The sequence below is a fragment of the Guyanagaster necrorhizus genome (assembly GCF_019112545.1).
Source record: "Guyanagaster necrorhizus MCA 3950 unplaced genomic scaffold BT62scaffold_39, whole genome shotgun sequence".
Lineage (NCBI taxonomy): Eukaryota > Fungi > Basidiomycota > Agaricomycetes > Agaricales > Physalacriaceae > Guyanagaster > Guyanagaster necrorhizus.
In genome coordinates this window covers 221,805-238,632 of record NW_025064918.1, presented here as the reverse complement: position 1 = coordinate 238,632, position 16,828 = coordinate 221,805, and the positions used below count along the sequence as shown (strand labels likewise).

Below are 16,828 nucleotides of genomic sequence, written 5' to 3'. Positions count from 1 at the left end.
CTGGAAGCACCCGAGCTCACCGTATTGAGTCTGTGGTGCTCCAACCAGTTCACAACTATTCTCCCATGTCTTGTCCAAATCCTCAAGATATAGCTGATGGGTTCCTGGATTTGCAGTGGTGTCGCTTTCTCCTCCTGTTGCCGAACTCGTGTTTCTGTCTCCTTCAACATGCTCAGTCAGGCTAATATATTGGTCTTATCACCCCTTTCCATGATTCCCTTCTATCACCCAATCTTCTGCCTGGCTAATGTTATGTGGGGATATCAGTACCCAAAGTTTAACGCCACAAACGCCGCCGCCATGAGTCATTCCTAGAATTCTCACCTGAGTATAGGAATGGCAGTACCTCTCCCATGCATCGATTGGGGTCCAAGAAGATATTAAAAGCTCCCAACAGTACCCTTCTACCTCATGGCTCGAAATCGCAATACCAAACCCACCCATTTCATCACCCACCTCCAAGACAAATGCATCTCACTCGAAATCGAAGTCAACAACCTGAGGAAAGAAGTACAGGTCTTGCGGAATGGAGCGACGACGCTGTTGTCGGAGAATGCAGACCTGCGACGTGATGTGCTGAGGCTCCGCGCGGAGTTGCCAACGCCACAGACGGTATGGATCAGCACTTTTGCTTCTCGCTCGGTGCCTAATGATTTGCTCTGCAGGTGCAAGAGGCGAACAACTTGATACAAGGCCTGTTCTGCATGTACGAATGCCTGGAGGCGGAGAACCGCGACAGAGATTCTTCGCTGGAGACAGCCACCCATTCCAGTACGGCTGACTCGGACATGGACCAATCATCAGATTGCGTTGCGTACCTCAGGGATGAACCAGTGCGTGTTTTTTCTAAAGATTCTCAGCACATCTTCACACACATGTTAGGAACTGTGCAAATCAGAATGATTTGGTCGTTCCTCATCATGCATCGTGTATTCCATTGGTATTTTCTGAAAGAGTGACAAGAGTGAAAGATTCAGAAGAGTAAACATCCTCCTTCTCAGTCAGGACTGTATTATAGCAAATCAATAGTGTATTATGAGAATTAAGGAGAGCACGCTATTTGCTAGCATAGGCGAGCTTACAGCTAGTATTTCATCATATCCTCAGCAAGCAAGTTTGACGTCAGAGCCATGTCGTTCACGCTGTCACCCAATTACGTCTTGCTGTGGCCTACTGCAACTCGGCTGCTTCGGCATCACTTCGGCGACGGTGCGTCATTATTGCTGGTCGATGCGTCGTTGCTGGTTCGACGCGTCATAGCCCCTTCCAGAACGCGTCGAACGCCGCCCTCCCGCTCCCAATCTTCCTTCCCTCCCTCAACCATGCCTACGAGCGAGGGCTCAGAGGATCTCTTTCTTCCCTCAAAGAGGCATACTAGCAATAGTATGTTTCCTGTATCCTGATTTCGCCAGGAAAATGGGCCATCACGGCACATATCTCTCTCCGCCATCACAATATCCTAGTATCAAAGTCCAATCAGATTAACGCTATAGACCGTCACATTTTTCATCGTATCATCACAGGGTCAGTTCAGATAGTTACATCTGCGAACACAGGCCGATGATCGCTCGCCAAAGTTCCATCATCCGACAGCGAACTTCCAACTTTGTACGCGTCCGACGTCCTGCGAAACATTAACCAAATTATCAATTCTGGAACGGAAAGTCACCCACCACCCCAAGTTACTTCCTCCAAAGATGAAATCGATTCTCTCCCAATCAGAGGTGTCAGTCGGTAAATTGAACCCGGTGTATGTCGCAAAATTATTAGAGACATACTGTCTCGGCGCCTGACCCCGAAAGTCGAGCATCTTGAAATCAGACAGCTGATTCCCGACGTCGTACTTTGCTGCAAATGTCGCGTTAATAGCAACGGGTGCGCTTGCTCCAGTGATGATTTCATAGGCACCAGAACTATTACCCGTCGAAGGACTATATTCAAAGTCACTGACGCGCTCTGACAGCCTCGGAATATCCCACTTACCTGTTGAAATCGCCTGTAACAAACACCGGGCTACGCGTCTTCACGGCTTCATACCGCGCTCTCGTCAAGATCAAGGACGCCCCGACTCTCCGCTGCATATCCGATTGGTCATCGAGATGCGTGTTCAATACCGTGAACGTTGTCTTGGCGTCCGTTGTCAAGCTGAAGTTTGCCACAGTACATATTCGGAACGAGCCTGCTCCAGGGTATTTGGAGGGTTCGAAGGGAGTCAATCTGTCAAACATAAGCCAAGGTTACGAACAGAAGACGATGAACATACGAGAGCCAAAAGGTATCATTCGAAATCAGTTTGACGGCAGACCTTAGTATCCTGATGAGTACAGATCATCTCTTCTGTCTTTCCTAGACTCACTTCTTGTAGAACAAAGGACTAAACTCCCCAGCCGCCACCCCATCGTCGCGTCCAACACCAACCTACTGACATGTCAGCCAAACACAACACTACAAAAATAAAGTCTTACCCAATCCCAGTCATCACCAAAAAGCTCCGCCAAGTCTGTTACTTGCCTCACCAGTGCCTCCTGGAATCCAGAGATGACGGTATCCTCACTCAATATATGTTCCGAAACGCGCAGCCTCCTTGCACTCCACGGCTGCTCCCCCGACAACGCCAAAAACGTCTCCTGCACAAGGGGATCGGGCAAAGCAGCGATCGATTCCGCCACGGTAATGTTGTCAGGCATCGAATCATATCGGAGATTGTACGTGGAAAAACGCAAGCTGGTGGGAGTACTGTCGGTAGACATGTCTTGCGAGAGCGAGAGGAGAGTGAAGTTAACGAGGAGGAATACCAAGCTGCGGAACCAGCGGGCCGACATAGTGCACGTGGACATGTTGGATTTTCGCCGCTCGGTGGAAGGAAGACTGCAAGTTTCTACTGCATTATATACGCCAGGATATGTTCTATTTTTCCTTCTATGATGGTGGATGTTGACCAGTCATATCGTGGCGTTAGCGCATGTGCGCTTCTACTGATTTATTTCTCACAGAAACAATTGCGAAGCGAGCAATGCGGCTGTTCATTGGTGTTCAATGCACAAGCACGTTGACCGCGTAGGTACGATCTATGCAGGTGACTCAAGTCCATAATGCCCTTCGGCGTCTTTAACTTTCACAATGGAGCAGATGGCTGTCCAGTCCTAAAAACCCTCCGCCAGTATTCTAAATGGGAAGAAAAAACAGAAATCTGCTACCGATTTTTGGCGGAGGTCGGATAGATAAACGAGTTGCTCCATTTTCAGACAGGTGGGTGCGCAGTCTGGTTGAAAACAGGCCCAATGAAAAGCTAGTAGTCTTCTGCTCTAAGAAGAAGAATATCTGTTAACATTGCAACGGCGGCCGCGGCTAACTCTTTAAGAGATCCTCACCAGAAAATGCTTTGGCTGGTAACGGGATTGTAGATGAGGACCTTTATGTTTCGGAGATATGTGGGTCTTCCGTTTCTACGGAATCTGGGCTCATTCTGATGAGCGGGTCCACAGTGGCTATAAATAATGACTGCCAAGAATAGGACTATACATCCTGATGATCAATCGAGCGAGGTTCGAAATAGATTGACAGGGAGACGTAAATAGACGTGAAAGCGTAACATTGTCGATGAAAGAAAACACTAGTCTGGGGAGACAAGACCACAGGTAGTCCGTACATAGCAGCCTCCAAGCGAGAATGTGACCATTACTGATGCCAGCCAGGTAAAGACATAAGGAAGTTGAACAAGGAGTACCAGTCACGGCTATACGCGACTTATCCATGCTCACCTTCGACGAAGTTACTCCGGGAGAGGATAGCAACGAATAAGCTGGTTTACCAGATCTATTATCTCGTTCCTCAACATGACAAGTGCATGTCGAATAGCTTCAATGTAAGGATACTGTCCCCGACTCTCATAGTCTCCAAAGATCCGCGGGCCCAGTCTATTCTATTTTCCACTATCCCCCTGTTCGCGGAAAAACTGCTTCATGTTAATGCCCTTCAAACCACTGAGGATAGAACCCCGCTTCAGCCCGGTCAATCACGCAGAGCCGCCTATTTTTCCCCGGCATCAAGTTCCGCATGTGCAAGTCCTAGTGGGTAAATACCAACGGTTTACTGTCGTCAAAGTAGGGATCTGCTTTCTTAGATTCCTCATTAAGGGGACAGTAGATCTGCATAACAAGCAGCCTGTTTCGGTACCACGCTGCCATATGAGCATAAAACCGGAATGGCCCAGCAGGATCGGTGAAGAAGCGGTTCCACAGCCCGAGAGGACCTGGAAAGCGACATAGCTGGGGATTCCGGTAGGGTATCCTCCGAAGCTGGTGCATGTAATGTCAGAGCGATACCACGATACAGATCCGGATCCATAGCCCGAGTCGGTCCCACAGAGTCAACTGTTACACCGTCATCTGGTCTTTCCTTCGAAGCCATAGCATGCAGGAACTGGGCTCGACGGACTAGTTCCATGGCTCGATACTCTTGGACTGGTGCCTAGATTTTGACGACAGTGTCGAAGCCAATGGAGGTGCAATTCTCCCGATGTTTGTGCGACCGGTGAGGGTTATGAAGGTGTCAGCATCGATTTTGATCGAGTCGTCCCAAAGCTTCATTATGTCCGAGAAGTTCAGATGTTCTACAGGATTTTTCTAACTCTAAAGTAACAAGAAGGACGTATGAGCAAAGAACAGAATTGCAGACTGGGAATGCACTGCTAAGGTGTCGCCACCCCGCTCAGAGAGGATGATTGGCTGGAGAATAAACGCCAGAATAGACTCCATTAGGGACCTATATCATGGAACATTTGAGCATGATGACTTCTAACCCAGTAATCCACGGAATTTACGGACATCTTTGTAGACACTTGTTGGACACTGCTACGACAGATACGGCACTAGCCGGCTGAGCCCGAATTCTAACTAACAGCCGGAACCCGGCAACCAGACTCCTTCGCGATTCTTGATGCAGCTAATTCTGTAGCCTAGGAGTTCATGACGCCTGGTTCATCTGCTAAGTTCTGTCTTGATTCTGCATCTTCTTGGCATCTTCAATTTTTTCGGACATGCTAGACCTCTTCAGGCCTCTTTAATCAGCACTCTACATTAGCATAGGTACTGAACCCTATCTTTTGCGCACTGGTTCCTGACGGAGACTGTCAATTCATACCAAATATCATCCGTAAAATCCATCTTCAGCACTTGTATTTCAACTTGAAGTCTGCTGAGGGACCATGCTCAAGAGGCGGAGTAAAAGAAAGATCTACAATGTCTTGCTAGCCTAGCCTCATCAAGGCTTCTCCATGTGTGACTGCCAACATATGTCCGCCCCAATAACACTGTTCAATGACAACTCCCCCTTAAGTCATGTCTTCCCGACGCTTCAAGTTCTTATTCATTCCCTGCCACCGAGCAGTGTTCGGCGATCAACGATAGTTCACTATTCCTATCCATGGTTCCTCTAGTGTAGCCTCTGCCGCGGAACCGAAGACTGGTCCCCATATCAGACGAAATTGTGAAAAGGCGAAGGACCCGCATCGCGACGAATGTGGGTACTCCTCTCTGATACGCGACATCAATAATTTCCTGTTCTTTTCCCGTTCACGCCTGATTGCTCACATTGATATTCCGGGGCAAGATATATTGCGCTGGTATGTGTGAAGGCTCAAGAACAGCGGGAGTTACGCACTGGAATCCTGCACAACCTGCCACTCTGACGGTATGGGGATACATTAGTATTCCGCTTCACATGATTGGATATCAGCTTTAAACAGCACCCGAGGTATGGTGATGGTAATTTACACCGTGAGATGGAATTGAAAAGTTGAACATAAAACATATCCTAGCCGTCATAATATCTGTGCCTGCGCCTAGTGCCATGACTCACCACTCCGAATCATCAAGGACGTAAAGTTTGTTTCGAACACAAATCTTGATCCAAGGAAGGCAACTGAACGAGTCCTTCACTTGTGCTTGCATCAATAGCTGATTTGCACACCAGCTGATTTGATCTTCACTTTTCTTGAGTCACAGAACTCGATGGGCGAAGTGGCGCGTATCAATTCACGCCTTTCTCATGTTCGGAATTCCGGAAGTGCTGTCAAGCAAACATATTATTTATGTCTGAACTCAATTTCGATCAATCCGGCTTTACGAGCATCGGTTTCATGACCCTGTACCTTATGTACGTCTGTACTAGATGTAACCTGGGCGTCAAACTGGTATGTTTTTTTTCTCTCCCATGCAATCGAAGGTATAACCATTATATAAACCCCTCCTTCCCCATCGTCGACTCCTTGGACCTCCAACAGGTTAGAGCTACTTCATCCCGTCTTTTTCCTGCTGACTACAAATTTACGGCTATAATGTCATATGCTCTCCCAAACCGTACATCTATCCAATCTACTCCCAACCTTCAAGCTCACTTGGCTACTCTCGAAGTCGATGGTATCGCCATCGTCGGCACCAGCAATGGGCATATATATCATTTCCGGGCTTTCATCTACAATCGTGCGCTAGACTGCAGCGTTAGCTTCGATTGTAATCCCACCTACGAGGCCCTTGATCCCGACAGGGCTCGCGTCGCCGTTGATTTCAAGACATACCTCTGGGCCAAATCCCAAAACACCTCGCCCGGACAAATTCCCCCATCCACCGGCGCCTTCGAAGTCAAACTCCAGACGTCAACAAAGGTATGGAAGATCTGCAACGTAGTATTCAACACTCTCAAGAGAGACCAATATCGGTGCGTCGTTACATGTCGATCGATTTCGTCATTCATCAGAATGCAGATTCAATGGTGGTATGGGATGCAGACATTGGTGTGCTATCATCCTCGGTGATCTGGAGGTGTACGGGTATGTTCCGCGTGGTACTACCGTGCAGTTTGAGGCATGGGAACAAGCCAAGTGCAGAGAGGTTGGCGTTGCCGCTTTCATCCATCCTCGTGTAGAAGGCGCTTTCTATAATTGAGTTTTCCACTCACTAAGTTCCAATTGGTATCTTACAGAATGTACCATAACGACAAGACTCCGTTACTTGCGAATTGTAATAGTATAGTTGCTTCATCCCCTTAGGCGCAGTGTCGCCATTGAAATCATGCATAATCTGTGATCGGCTTTGGCTATGTAGAAACACTGTTGTGGAACCTACTGCCATTAAAAGTCTAGACGAACTCTGAGCAAGTTTAGAAACATGGAACCGTTCGCCATGGCCAGCATATAATACAAACACGTCACTCGTACCGTATATTTAATAAGACACTCGAATGTTATCATTGTTTTTACAAGTTTCCCATGCCAATTTGCGACGAAATTTACTGGAAGAAGTGACGGAGAGAACACCACTTACCAACTCTGGTACATTAGCACTTATCGAGACCAGGGAAAATCGAATCGCATCAACGTAAGGCCATTGGCCTCGAGAATTAGAGTCTCCAAGGATCCAAGATTTCAACTTATTCCATGACCCGCTATCCCCGTGCAAACGGTACACTTCCCTCATATTTGCACCCTCAGACCATTCAGGATAAAATCCAGCGGCATCCCAGTCTATCACACAAAGCTGCCCGTCCTTTTCGAGTTACCAAGTTTAGTATATGCAAGGCCTGGTGAGTAAACACCAGGGGCCGGGTATTGTCAAAAATTGGATCTATTATCCCGAACACCTTCGAAGTTGGGATGAAAGCTTTGCATAAGAAGTAACCTGTTGCGATACCACGACGCCATGCGGGCATACGATCGGAGTGGACCTGCACCAGAATTGTCGAAGAGACTATCTGTAAATCATGACCAACCCAGCCGGCACCCAAAACATGCTCGCAAAGCACCCCACGGCTTCGGCCAACCGCAGAATCAAACTAATCAATTAGCCCCACCACGGGGGCGCAAAGTACTATACATGTCCGTTACTCTACTCCACATTACATGCCAAAACACCGGGGGAACTTGGAAGGAAGACCGGAGGGACCGGAACAAGAGGGAGAGAGGATCCTGAGGACCTGTACCTCCACCGCATCTGAGTAGTTAGCTTACTTGTTGCGGTTAACCAAATGCTGAAAACAAAACAAAAAACTACCTGTACATCTTGCCGGTCCCGCTCCTCCGAAGGGACCGGGAAATTTGCACAAATGAGGATTTTCAACTAGTGATGCTGCGGAACTGGTGTACGTAATGCCATGCGAAAGCGCATTCAAAGTCCGAGTTTGTCCCACACAGATGCGACAGTTTGTCCCTCGATAAGAGCCATAGCTAGGTCGTGAGGAGAAACTGAGTCGGTGAAGCGATAACATGGCGGGACGGGAATAGCTGTTTCATTTCGGACAAGTTCCATGGCCCGCGCCTCTTGGGCGCCTGGAAAACGTTTGACAGCCATGCCGAATCCAATGGACGCGACATTTCCTGAATTCGGGAAGTCTAAGAACGTCTAAAATGTGTTGGCGTCGATTTTAGGACACTCTGTCCATAGCTTGATTATGAGTCGGTGAGATGCTTGATAGGGTCATGCTGCTATCCGAAATATCGTTTATATGTGAGCAGGATTCGAGGCCTAAACAGGAGACATACTAAGGATGCGACATCCCCAAGCTTTCGATGTGAAAGAACGAAAGGCTGTAGGATGAATGCTAGAAAATGCTCTGCTAAGGATCTGTATAAAAGAATATAACAGCTTTTTTTTTTTTACTTGTAGTTCCTATCTAGGGTAGAATACTTACGAACATTGGCGGAACCTGTTGAAATATCATTGTTACTGATAGCTAGGCTTACCGAGTCTGAAAAGCTGTACCCTTCGGCTTCCCGCAGCCCAGGCCCTGCCACCGTGCGCCACGTCACAGCTTCAATTCGAACCTCTACAAGTGGACTCTTGTCTGGTTTCTAATCCGACATAAGCGCCTTCCCATGACAAGATATTTTTGAGCTTCGTAGCGGACGGGATCAAGCATGAACAACACATCGTCAACGTGACTCTTCTCTTAGCATATTCCATGAGGCTTTGCCGGTGTTCACTTCGGATAGATCGATGCACTGTGGTACCGTTACTCCTTTGGATTGGCTGAGTGCACTCTATATCCTTTCCCCCACTTGTGCCCCACACCCCCACATCCATCTGAGCCGCGATCCTATTGATGTCATCCTGAGACGTAATGAACCGATGTCGCATTGTACGTAGTTCATCTATCATGATTCATTATGTATGTCATGTCGTTGGTGGCTACTGAAGATGATCCTGCAGCAGTAGGGACCAGAGAGTATTAGGAAATCTAGGCTCGAACATACTCATCGATCCAGAGATGGTCCATCCCATTCTTCAATTAAGACTTTACCAGATGTAACAAACGGCAGGAGCTATATTAATCCGCTGAGGCCGGAACTGGATACCAGTATGAAGGGTCATTTTCTGATAGTCATGCTTCACGTACTTGTCAGTAGCGTGGAAACCGTCCATTCCATGGCGGAGGACATGACATCCCCGCTGGCCAGAGGCACCGATGGTGATGATATTATGGAAACAAACATGCACGACAGACGTCCTGACAACTCGCCCTTTGGATATTCCCAGCAGAAATGGTTTCTGAACAGAGAACCAGGAATATGACCATAACAGCGAAGCAAACACACAGAAATCGGTTGCGAAAGAGTAAAGTTGGCAAGCCTAAGCTTCTAGAGAGAAACTGTAGAAAACCAGATCCATTGCAGCTCAGCGGGTACGTAGATGGGGAGCAGGCCGCAAATCTCAATATATCCGATTCAGAACGAGAACCAGAGACACCATTGCCTAGGTAAGGGCAGGGGGATTCCCACTGAAACAAGATCCGGAACACACGGACCAAGACACGTTGAAAATGAATAAAACAGGGTAGTTGGGCATCGCTGAATGTGACCTAGCCTTACCTATATCATACATTAAGTCGTCTTCTGAGAGCATTGCCGCCTGCTGGTGAACAATAACATGACATGACATGTGCCTCCAATAGCGGTAAGCGCGCAAGGGGTCGGCGAGAAGACGCCGATTTTCCAATACAAAATTATGGCGCCCGTCAACAATAAAAATGCATGCCGTATGAATGATAATATAACGGAGGAGAAAATTTCCAGTTCTTGGCATTGAAAGAGATGGAATATATTAATTAACGTACTATGTTATCTGAATGTCACACGGGAGAGATGATGATTTGCATAAGAATGTTACCACGAGAGTGTCAGTTGATAAAGATTCCAACTGAAGGCCATTACCCTGCAGGTCCAGAGCAGAGATCAGAAACGCCGTGATCGATGAAAAAGGGCTGAGCCTGGATTATAGATAATAATCCCAATAGAAGTCGAAGAGGTGCGCGTACGAGTTTAGGATATTGGAAGATAGTAAGGGATGCCCAGAATTTTTCAAATGTTGCATCATCTAGATGATTTGTTAAACGCTTGACCTCCAGGATGGTTATACTCAGTTCCGACGGGATTCCGGACCATCAACGAATGTAATAACAGAAGCCGTCGTTGGCTCGCTCCGGATACATGCTCAGTTCCATATCACCCCTACTGAGTACATCTTGGTCGAGGAAGGATGCCAATCAATGGTGGTGGGCAGAGGTGTTTAGCAAGGCGAACATACCACCGTTCAACTTTGATTTTCAAGGCCGGTCCACGTCAGTTAGAGGGATCAATAAAGAATACGAGATCAAAGAGAAAATTGGGGACAAGCATTCAAGCGAGCAGATAACCAGACGCGTGAAGAAATTAATGATGGTCGACGATCCGAACTCGAAAAAAAATCCCAAATCAACAAATAACAGGGGTGACTAAACCTCGGTTCTCCGGTCCGGGTTCTGTTACCAGGAAAGCAATGACCGCCAAGAAACTGGCTTTTTGAGCCGTAGAGGACGAGCTGCATCGCGATTTCCACCAAATGTATCGAAATGGAATACCAATGTTATCAAAATTGCTAACCACGCAGGTTGGGGATATCGTACAAAGTAGGGTGAGTACTGCGCTTGTGTCGAAATTATAAACACGAGGAGTTACTAATTCTTCGTATTTCCCTTAGTATCTGTTAAATTTTCATCATCTCAAGCGGTATGCATAGCGGAGGTATAGATCCACACGTGACACGTCTGTCGTGTCCAGGCCTAAAAATCATTAACAATCCAGCGAATATAGTCCACAGGCCCGATATCAGACCAGCCCTGAGTTTTTAGCGCCGTGATGTTGGGACGTCAATGGTGTCCTCCTGACGTTATCCCACCCAAGATCCTTTTTGTCCTCTCCGTTCCGTGCGTCCGGATACCCCCCTATACAAAATTCCTCTGCTTTCCTTCTCCACATCTTTCAGGATCTATTGCTGACAGGTTAGGTGATGATTTTTCCCCTTCTTTTCTCCTGCTGACGACACATTTATGAGCCAGAATGTCGTACACTCTCCCAAACCGTGCATCAATCCACCCTACTCAGAGCTTTCATCCTCAATTGACTACTCTCGAAGTCGATGGCATTGCCATCGTCGGCACCAGTAATGGACACGGATATCACTTCCAAATTTTCCTCTACAATCGCGCGCTAAGCTGCAGTGTTAGCTTCGATTGCCATCCTACCTATGACGCAGATGATCCAGACAAGGCTCGTGTCACCATTGACTTTAAGCCTTACACTTGGACTAAATCCCAAAATGCCTCGTCTGGGCAAACTCCCCCATCCACCGACGCCTTCGAAGTCAAACTCAAGGCCTCAACGAAGGTGTGGAAAATCTTCAACGTATTATTTGACACTCTCAAGAGAGACCAATACCGGTGCGTTGGTTGTTTACATGTTAATCGGCTTCATTATTCATCAGAACGCAGGTTCACTGGCGGTTTGGGATGCAGGCACTGGTGTGCTATTATTCTTGGAGATCTGGAGGCGCAGGGCTATATTTCATCTAGTGCGACCATGAAGTTTGAGAGTTGGGAGCGAACCAAGTATACGGAATTTGGTGCCGCTATTTTTTTCCTGCCTCGCATCCAAGGAAATTTCTATGATTGAATGATACCCGCTACGCTCGAATCTCGGATCTTACTTTACGTGTCATAATAGCGGCGGATGCTTGAAACGGGATTTCCTATGTATTGTCTATGATACATTCACTTCATTAAATTGACATTCGCTCTGCGAAATCGCAGTGGCGGGATAGGTACAGCACCGGTAAAATTCTATGTGTACTCTACAAAAGTTCTGCTAGTCTATTTATTAAGGACAGGGGCGTAACTGTGGAAGCCGATCTAAGAACTACTTGTACTTTTTCCTGGACCATTTCCCAGAGGGGACCAGAGGTTCGACGTAGTTCAAAACTTTGGCGATATATCCTACTACGGAACTGATATATGCAATTCTACAATGAGGAGGCTCACCCAATCCTGAGTTGCATGGCGACGCCGCAGGCCGCAGTTATGTTCGCCGGAGAAATTGTCGACAAGGCAGAACGGAGATAGTATCCTCTTTTAAATTCTCTTTGGAGTCTCTACGACAAAAATATTCACCTACTGTCAGATTCTTATGTCCTTTCGTCGGCCTGTGGTTTAGTGCTCGACCCACGAAGTATATAATGTCCATGGCGAGCTGGCAGATGTTCCTTAAAAATCAAAGACAGCTTCTGGCGGGTGCACGACTAATCGGCCTGATTACACCATAATTTATCCCCTCGGTATAAGAGGCCAGTGTTTGATAGAATGGGCACGCCTCTGCCCGGAGAAAGGGACCAGTTGGAACTTGGTTGGAACTTGGAACCTGAAATTTGAATCCTTGTCGTATGTCGTTGGATAGCTGAAAAAATTGCAAACAAAGAAGGACACACACTATAACATACATTAGCCGTCTTCTGGGAACATTACCGCCTGCCGGTGAACAATGGCATGACGGGACATGTGCCTCCAATAGTAGCAAGGGCACCAAGCGTCGGCAAGAAGACGCCGATTCGCTAAGAAAAAATTATAGAGATGGACTGTCAGAAAACCGTGCCGTATAAATGACAATAATGGAGAAAAAAAATCTAGTTAGAAGATGAAATATATTAATCAAAAAGATGTTACCTGAACAACACACGGCAGATATACTAAATTGCATGAGAATGTTACCACGAGAGCATGTCAGTTGATAAACATACCATCTCAAGTCCGTCGCCGTGCAAGTCTAGAGCAGAGGGAAGAGGCTCTGTGATCAATGAAAGACAGCCGACAGAACAGAAGTCGGAGAGAGGTGGGCTTGTGGATTTAGGTTATTGAAAGATCGACAAAGATGCCATAAGTCTTTCTCCATGGAGAAGAAGCCCAGCTACAATGATGATACGGATCTTAAACTCCGAAACGCGTACTACAAGCAGGCATGGGCCTGAATGCCAGGCTCGGAAAACCAGAGTAGAGGTACCGTGATTGTTTAGGAATAACAAAGCGTCTACGCAGTCAGGCTGCCACTGTTAAATAATTCGTCGTCTAGACGATATATGAAGGGCTTGAGCTCCGTGGTGGTTATACTGAGTTCCGATTCGGAATCCGAGCCATCAATGAATGTAGGTAATGACAGAAGCCGTTGCAGGTTCGCTCTTGGTACATGTTACGTTCTATACCCCTTCCAGCGCTGAGAGCCTTAGTCGAGGAAGGACAGCATTCAGTGGTGGTGCTTGGAAAGGCACTTTGACTTTCAATAACTGGTGTACATTAATTAGAGAGATCAATAAAAAATAAGACAGTAAACGTACCAGACTAAAGACAGAATCGAAGACAAGGAGCCAGGCAAGCAGGTACCAAATTCAGGACTAGAGACGCGTGAAGAATGATGGTCGATAGTCCGAACCTGGAAAAAAAAACCTGATCAACAAACGAACTTCAGTTCTCCGGTCCGGGTTCCGTGACTTAGTACTTACTTATCTCAAGAAACCAGCAAGAAAAATTCAATTGCTAACTTTGCGAGGCACAGAGGACAAGGTACATCACTTTCCACCAATCATATAGAACTTTGATACCAATGGTATCAAAGTGACTAACCACATAGCTTTGGGATGCCATGACTCAGCCTGTGGCACAGGCAAGGATTGAACAAGGATGTAAAGCTCTGAGGGGCAGCAGACTTTTGAATGTGGATCTTGGAAGCAATGTTGTAAAAATAGAAGCAGGTATTGCATCTGTGTAGCATCTATAACATGAGGAGTTGATAATTCTTCATGCTCCTTGTTAGTCTCTGTTGGTATGCCTAGCAGGGGGACAGATCCATATGTCTCTCTTGTCCAGGCTAGAAAATTCAGTACAATCAGGAAAAATACAGACAGATGCACAGGTCTGATATCATACCAGGCTGGATTTTCTAGTGCTGTGTTGTAGAAATGTCAATGATGTCCTCCTGATCTCATCTTAACTGAGATCTCTTTTTGTCATCTCTGGGCATCAGAACATCCACCTGTACAAAATCTCTCTGCTTTCATTCTCCCATCTGTCAAGATCTAGTACTGACAGGTTATCTGCTTGTTCCCATTCTCTTCTTTTGCTAACTACACATTTATGAGTGTGGATGTCATATGCTCTCCCAAACCACACATCTATCCACTCTACTCCCATTGTTCAAGCTCACTTGGCCACTCTCAAAGCTGATAGCCCATAGTGGACACTAGCAATGGATATGAATATCATTTCTAGAGGTTCCATCTACAATCATGTGTTAGGCTGCAGCATTAGGTTTGATTGCCTTCCTACCTATGACATGCATGGCCTTGACAGAGCTCATGTCACTATTGATTTCAGGATATATGCCTGGGCCAAATCACAAAATTCCCTGTGTGGGCAAATTTCCCCATCACCAGTGCCTTTGCAATCAATATTAGACCTGCTTGACATATGACTGGAACACATGATAAACTAGTGCTGTATCAAGTTCATACAGTCATGCTAGAGTCCACTAACTGTGTTCAAGTCAGTGCAAACAGGGCATTACAGAATAAGCTCAAGAGAGACAAGTGGTATAGATAAAACTTTGGCTTGGAGCTGGGATTGTACAGTAAGAGCTATCCTACTTATATACCTGTTTATAAGGATAAATATAGTCCTACACTATTATAGTCTTTTCCATTGTGACACTCTACTGTCTGATTGTCAGATACAAAATAAATGGATATTGTCTGTTGTTGAGATGTCCTTGATGTTATAGCCATGGCTTGTCTATTGTGCCCATCTCTATCATGTGGTGATCATCCCACAATTCTAAGTGCCCTGTAATAAGATAGACATCTGATAAGATAAGATAGAATAAGATAAGAAAAGCAGAAAAATCATAACATTACCCTCTCCTTAAGACTATTATTCTGATGGCTCAGTTAAGGGATAATTTATAGTCATAAATTGCTGTATCAGTATTCATGTCCTGTTCATGCACCCACTGTTAAGCCCAAGTTATATATAACCAATAACACATGATAAACAGATGCTGTATTGTATTTGTATAGTCACATCTGAGTCCACTATTATGCTAGGCTGGCAAGTGCTATAAGGCCAAAGATGAATCAGCTCAAGTGTGAATGTATAGAATAAACTTGTAACTCAAAGCTGGACTACTACAGTGTAAGCTATCCTACTTATATACTGTTCTGTCTGTTATAAATATAATTATTGCCTATTGTATGGTTCTAGGATACAATGCTGATCCTGCCTGATCATCAGGGCTATGACAATGGAGAATTGTCTGTGGGTGAGACAACTGGAGACAATGGTGCTTGCCTGCTGTTGTGATTACCTAATATTCTGGTGCTCTTCAAGAAAGTGCCCAGGATAAGATAAGCACCTGATAAGATAAGGAAAAAAAAAAGATATAGAGAAATCATAACATCCACTGGTTTGACTCTGGTCCATTGAAGAGATCTTGCATGCATGCAAGGGGAAAATGGATATATCAGAGTGCTATCCACTGATCACACCCACACCAACACACACACAATACTCTTAGTTCATGGAGAGATTATAATGTGATAAAAGTAGTAACAGCAAATCTAATTGTTTTCTCCAATGAATCCACAGTGTGTGAATAGCAATAGTATGCATATAACAGTCCTAGATCTCTCTAAGTCTCAAAGCTTTTCACTCAAAACAAGAGGTGGCAACAGATGTTGCTGGGCTTCAAGGCAAAGGTACTGTAGCTCAATACAATACATTGAAACAATCCCACAACTCTCAAAAAGGTTCCAAGCATAGCTCAGATCAAATCAAAATCCCTAACATACACAATACATGACTCAAAGCTTAGCACTCTAAGCAGAAACCAATCACAGACACATTCACAAGTGCTAAAGAGTTCAGATCTCTGTACACAAGCTTCCAAACTGATTGTAGACCCACAGAATTCAAACCTATGTGATCCAGAGACACAAAACACAATAAATGCTGTCTGACAGACCCAAAGGGTTTGAACCTCTGCCACCTGTAGTGCTGTGCATCACAAATACCTCAAAAACTCAAGATAGTGCCCTTCAGACACTGCTCTCTTATTCTCAGGCTAGAGTGCAATTCAAAACCTCTTATCAAATTGAACTCAAGTCTCATGCAAGCTTCTGTACCTTGCTCAGTTCTCAAGTCTCTCTTAACTATTTCAATAACAAGTTTATTCTCTCACTCAAAGTTGCAAACACAAACCCAGAGCTAGGGTGCAAGGCTTTCTGTGCCCAATACACCACAACTGTGAGGGTCAAAAACTTGTATTCTACTCATACAATATGGTATTTAAATACTCTACTGTGGTACTTACTAATCCAACCCTACTATAGTATCTTTAGTGCATGGGACTGTGTTTTAGATCTCACAGGAATTATTCACATGCATATTGCAGCTGCTGTGCTTATTCTGTTCTGGGTCAAGACTA

General features: G+C 45.7%; 4 protein-coding genes across 4 annotated transcripts; 2 read left to right on the top strand and 2 right to left on the bottom strand.

Moving 5' to 3' along the window:
• Positions 1-1,494: 1,494 nt before the first annotated feature.
• BT62DRAFT_937250 (uncharacterized protein) lies at positions 1,495-2,864 on the bottom strand. The gene is made up of 6 exons (XM_043187283.1): positions 2,466-2,864; positions 2,357-2,418; positions 2,264-2,305; positions 1,984-2,217; positions 1,674-1,931; positions 1,495-1,624 (listed from the first exon to the last, which is right to left on the bottom strand). The coding sequence occupies exons 1-6, from the start codon at positions 2,835-2,837 to the stop codon at positions 1,531-1,533; spliced, it is 1,062 nt and encodes a 353-aa protein (XP_043034832.1). The 5' UTR covers positions 2,838-2,864; the 3' UTR covers positions 1,495-1,530.
• Positions 2,865-6,091: 3,227 nt separating this feature from the next.
• BT62DRAFT_1080207 (uncharacterized protein) lies at positions 6,092-6,953 on the top strand (the record flags this gene model as incomplete). The annotated part of the gene is made up of 3 exons (XM_043179564.1): positions 6,092-6,156; positions 6,226-6,717; positions 6,764-6,953. 3 exons carry the CDS (start codon positions 6,092-6,094, stop codon positions 6,942-6,944), a joined length of 738 nt encoding a protein of 245 aa, XP_043034831.1. The 3' UTR covers positions 6,945-6,953.
• A 1,209-nt stretch (positions 6,954-8,162) lies between these two features.
• On the bottom strand, positions 8,163-9,850 carry BT62DRAFT_997250 (uncharacterized protein; the record flags this gene model as incomplete). The annotated part of the gene is made up of 6 exons (XM_043190638.1): positions 9,391-9,850; positions 8,997-9,145; positions 8,738-8,845; positions 8,686-8,700; positions 8,537-8,618; positions 8,163-8,371 (listed from the first exon to the last, which is right to left on the bottom strand). The coding sequence occupies exons 1-6, from the start codon at positions 9,485-9,487 to the stop codon at positions 8,163-8,165; spliced, it is 660 nt and encodes a 219-aa protein (XP_043034830.1). The 5' UTR covers positions 9,488-9,850.
• A 1,518-nt stretch (positions 9,851-11,368) lies between these two features.
• BT62DRAFT_1011754 (uncharacterized protein) lies at positions 11,369-11,980 on the top strand (the record flags this gene model as incomplete). The annotated part of the gene is made up of 2 exons (XM_043177823.1): positions 11,369-11,748; positions 11,800-11,980. 2 exons carry the CDS (start codon positions 11,369-11,371, stop codon positions 11,978-11,980), a joined length of 561 nt encoding a protein of 186 aa, XP_043034829.1.
• Between the last annotated feature and the right edge of the window lie 4,848 nt (positions 11,981-16,828).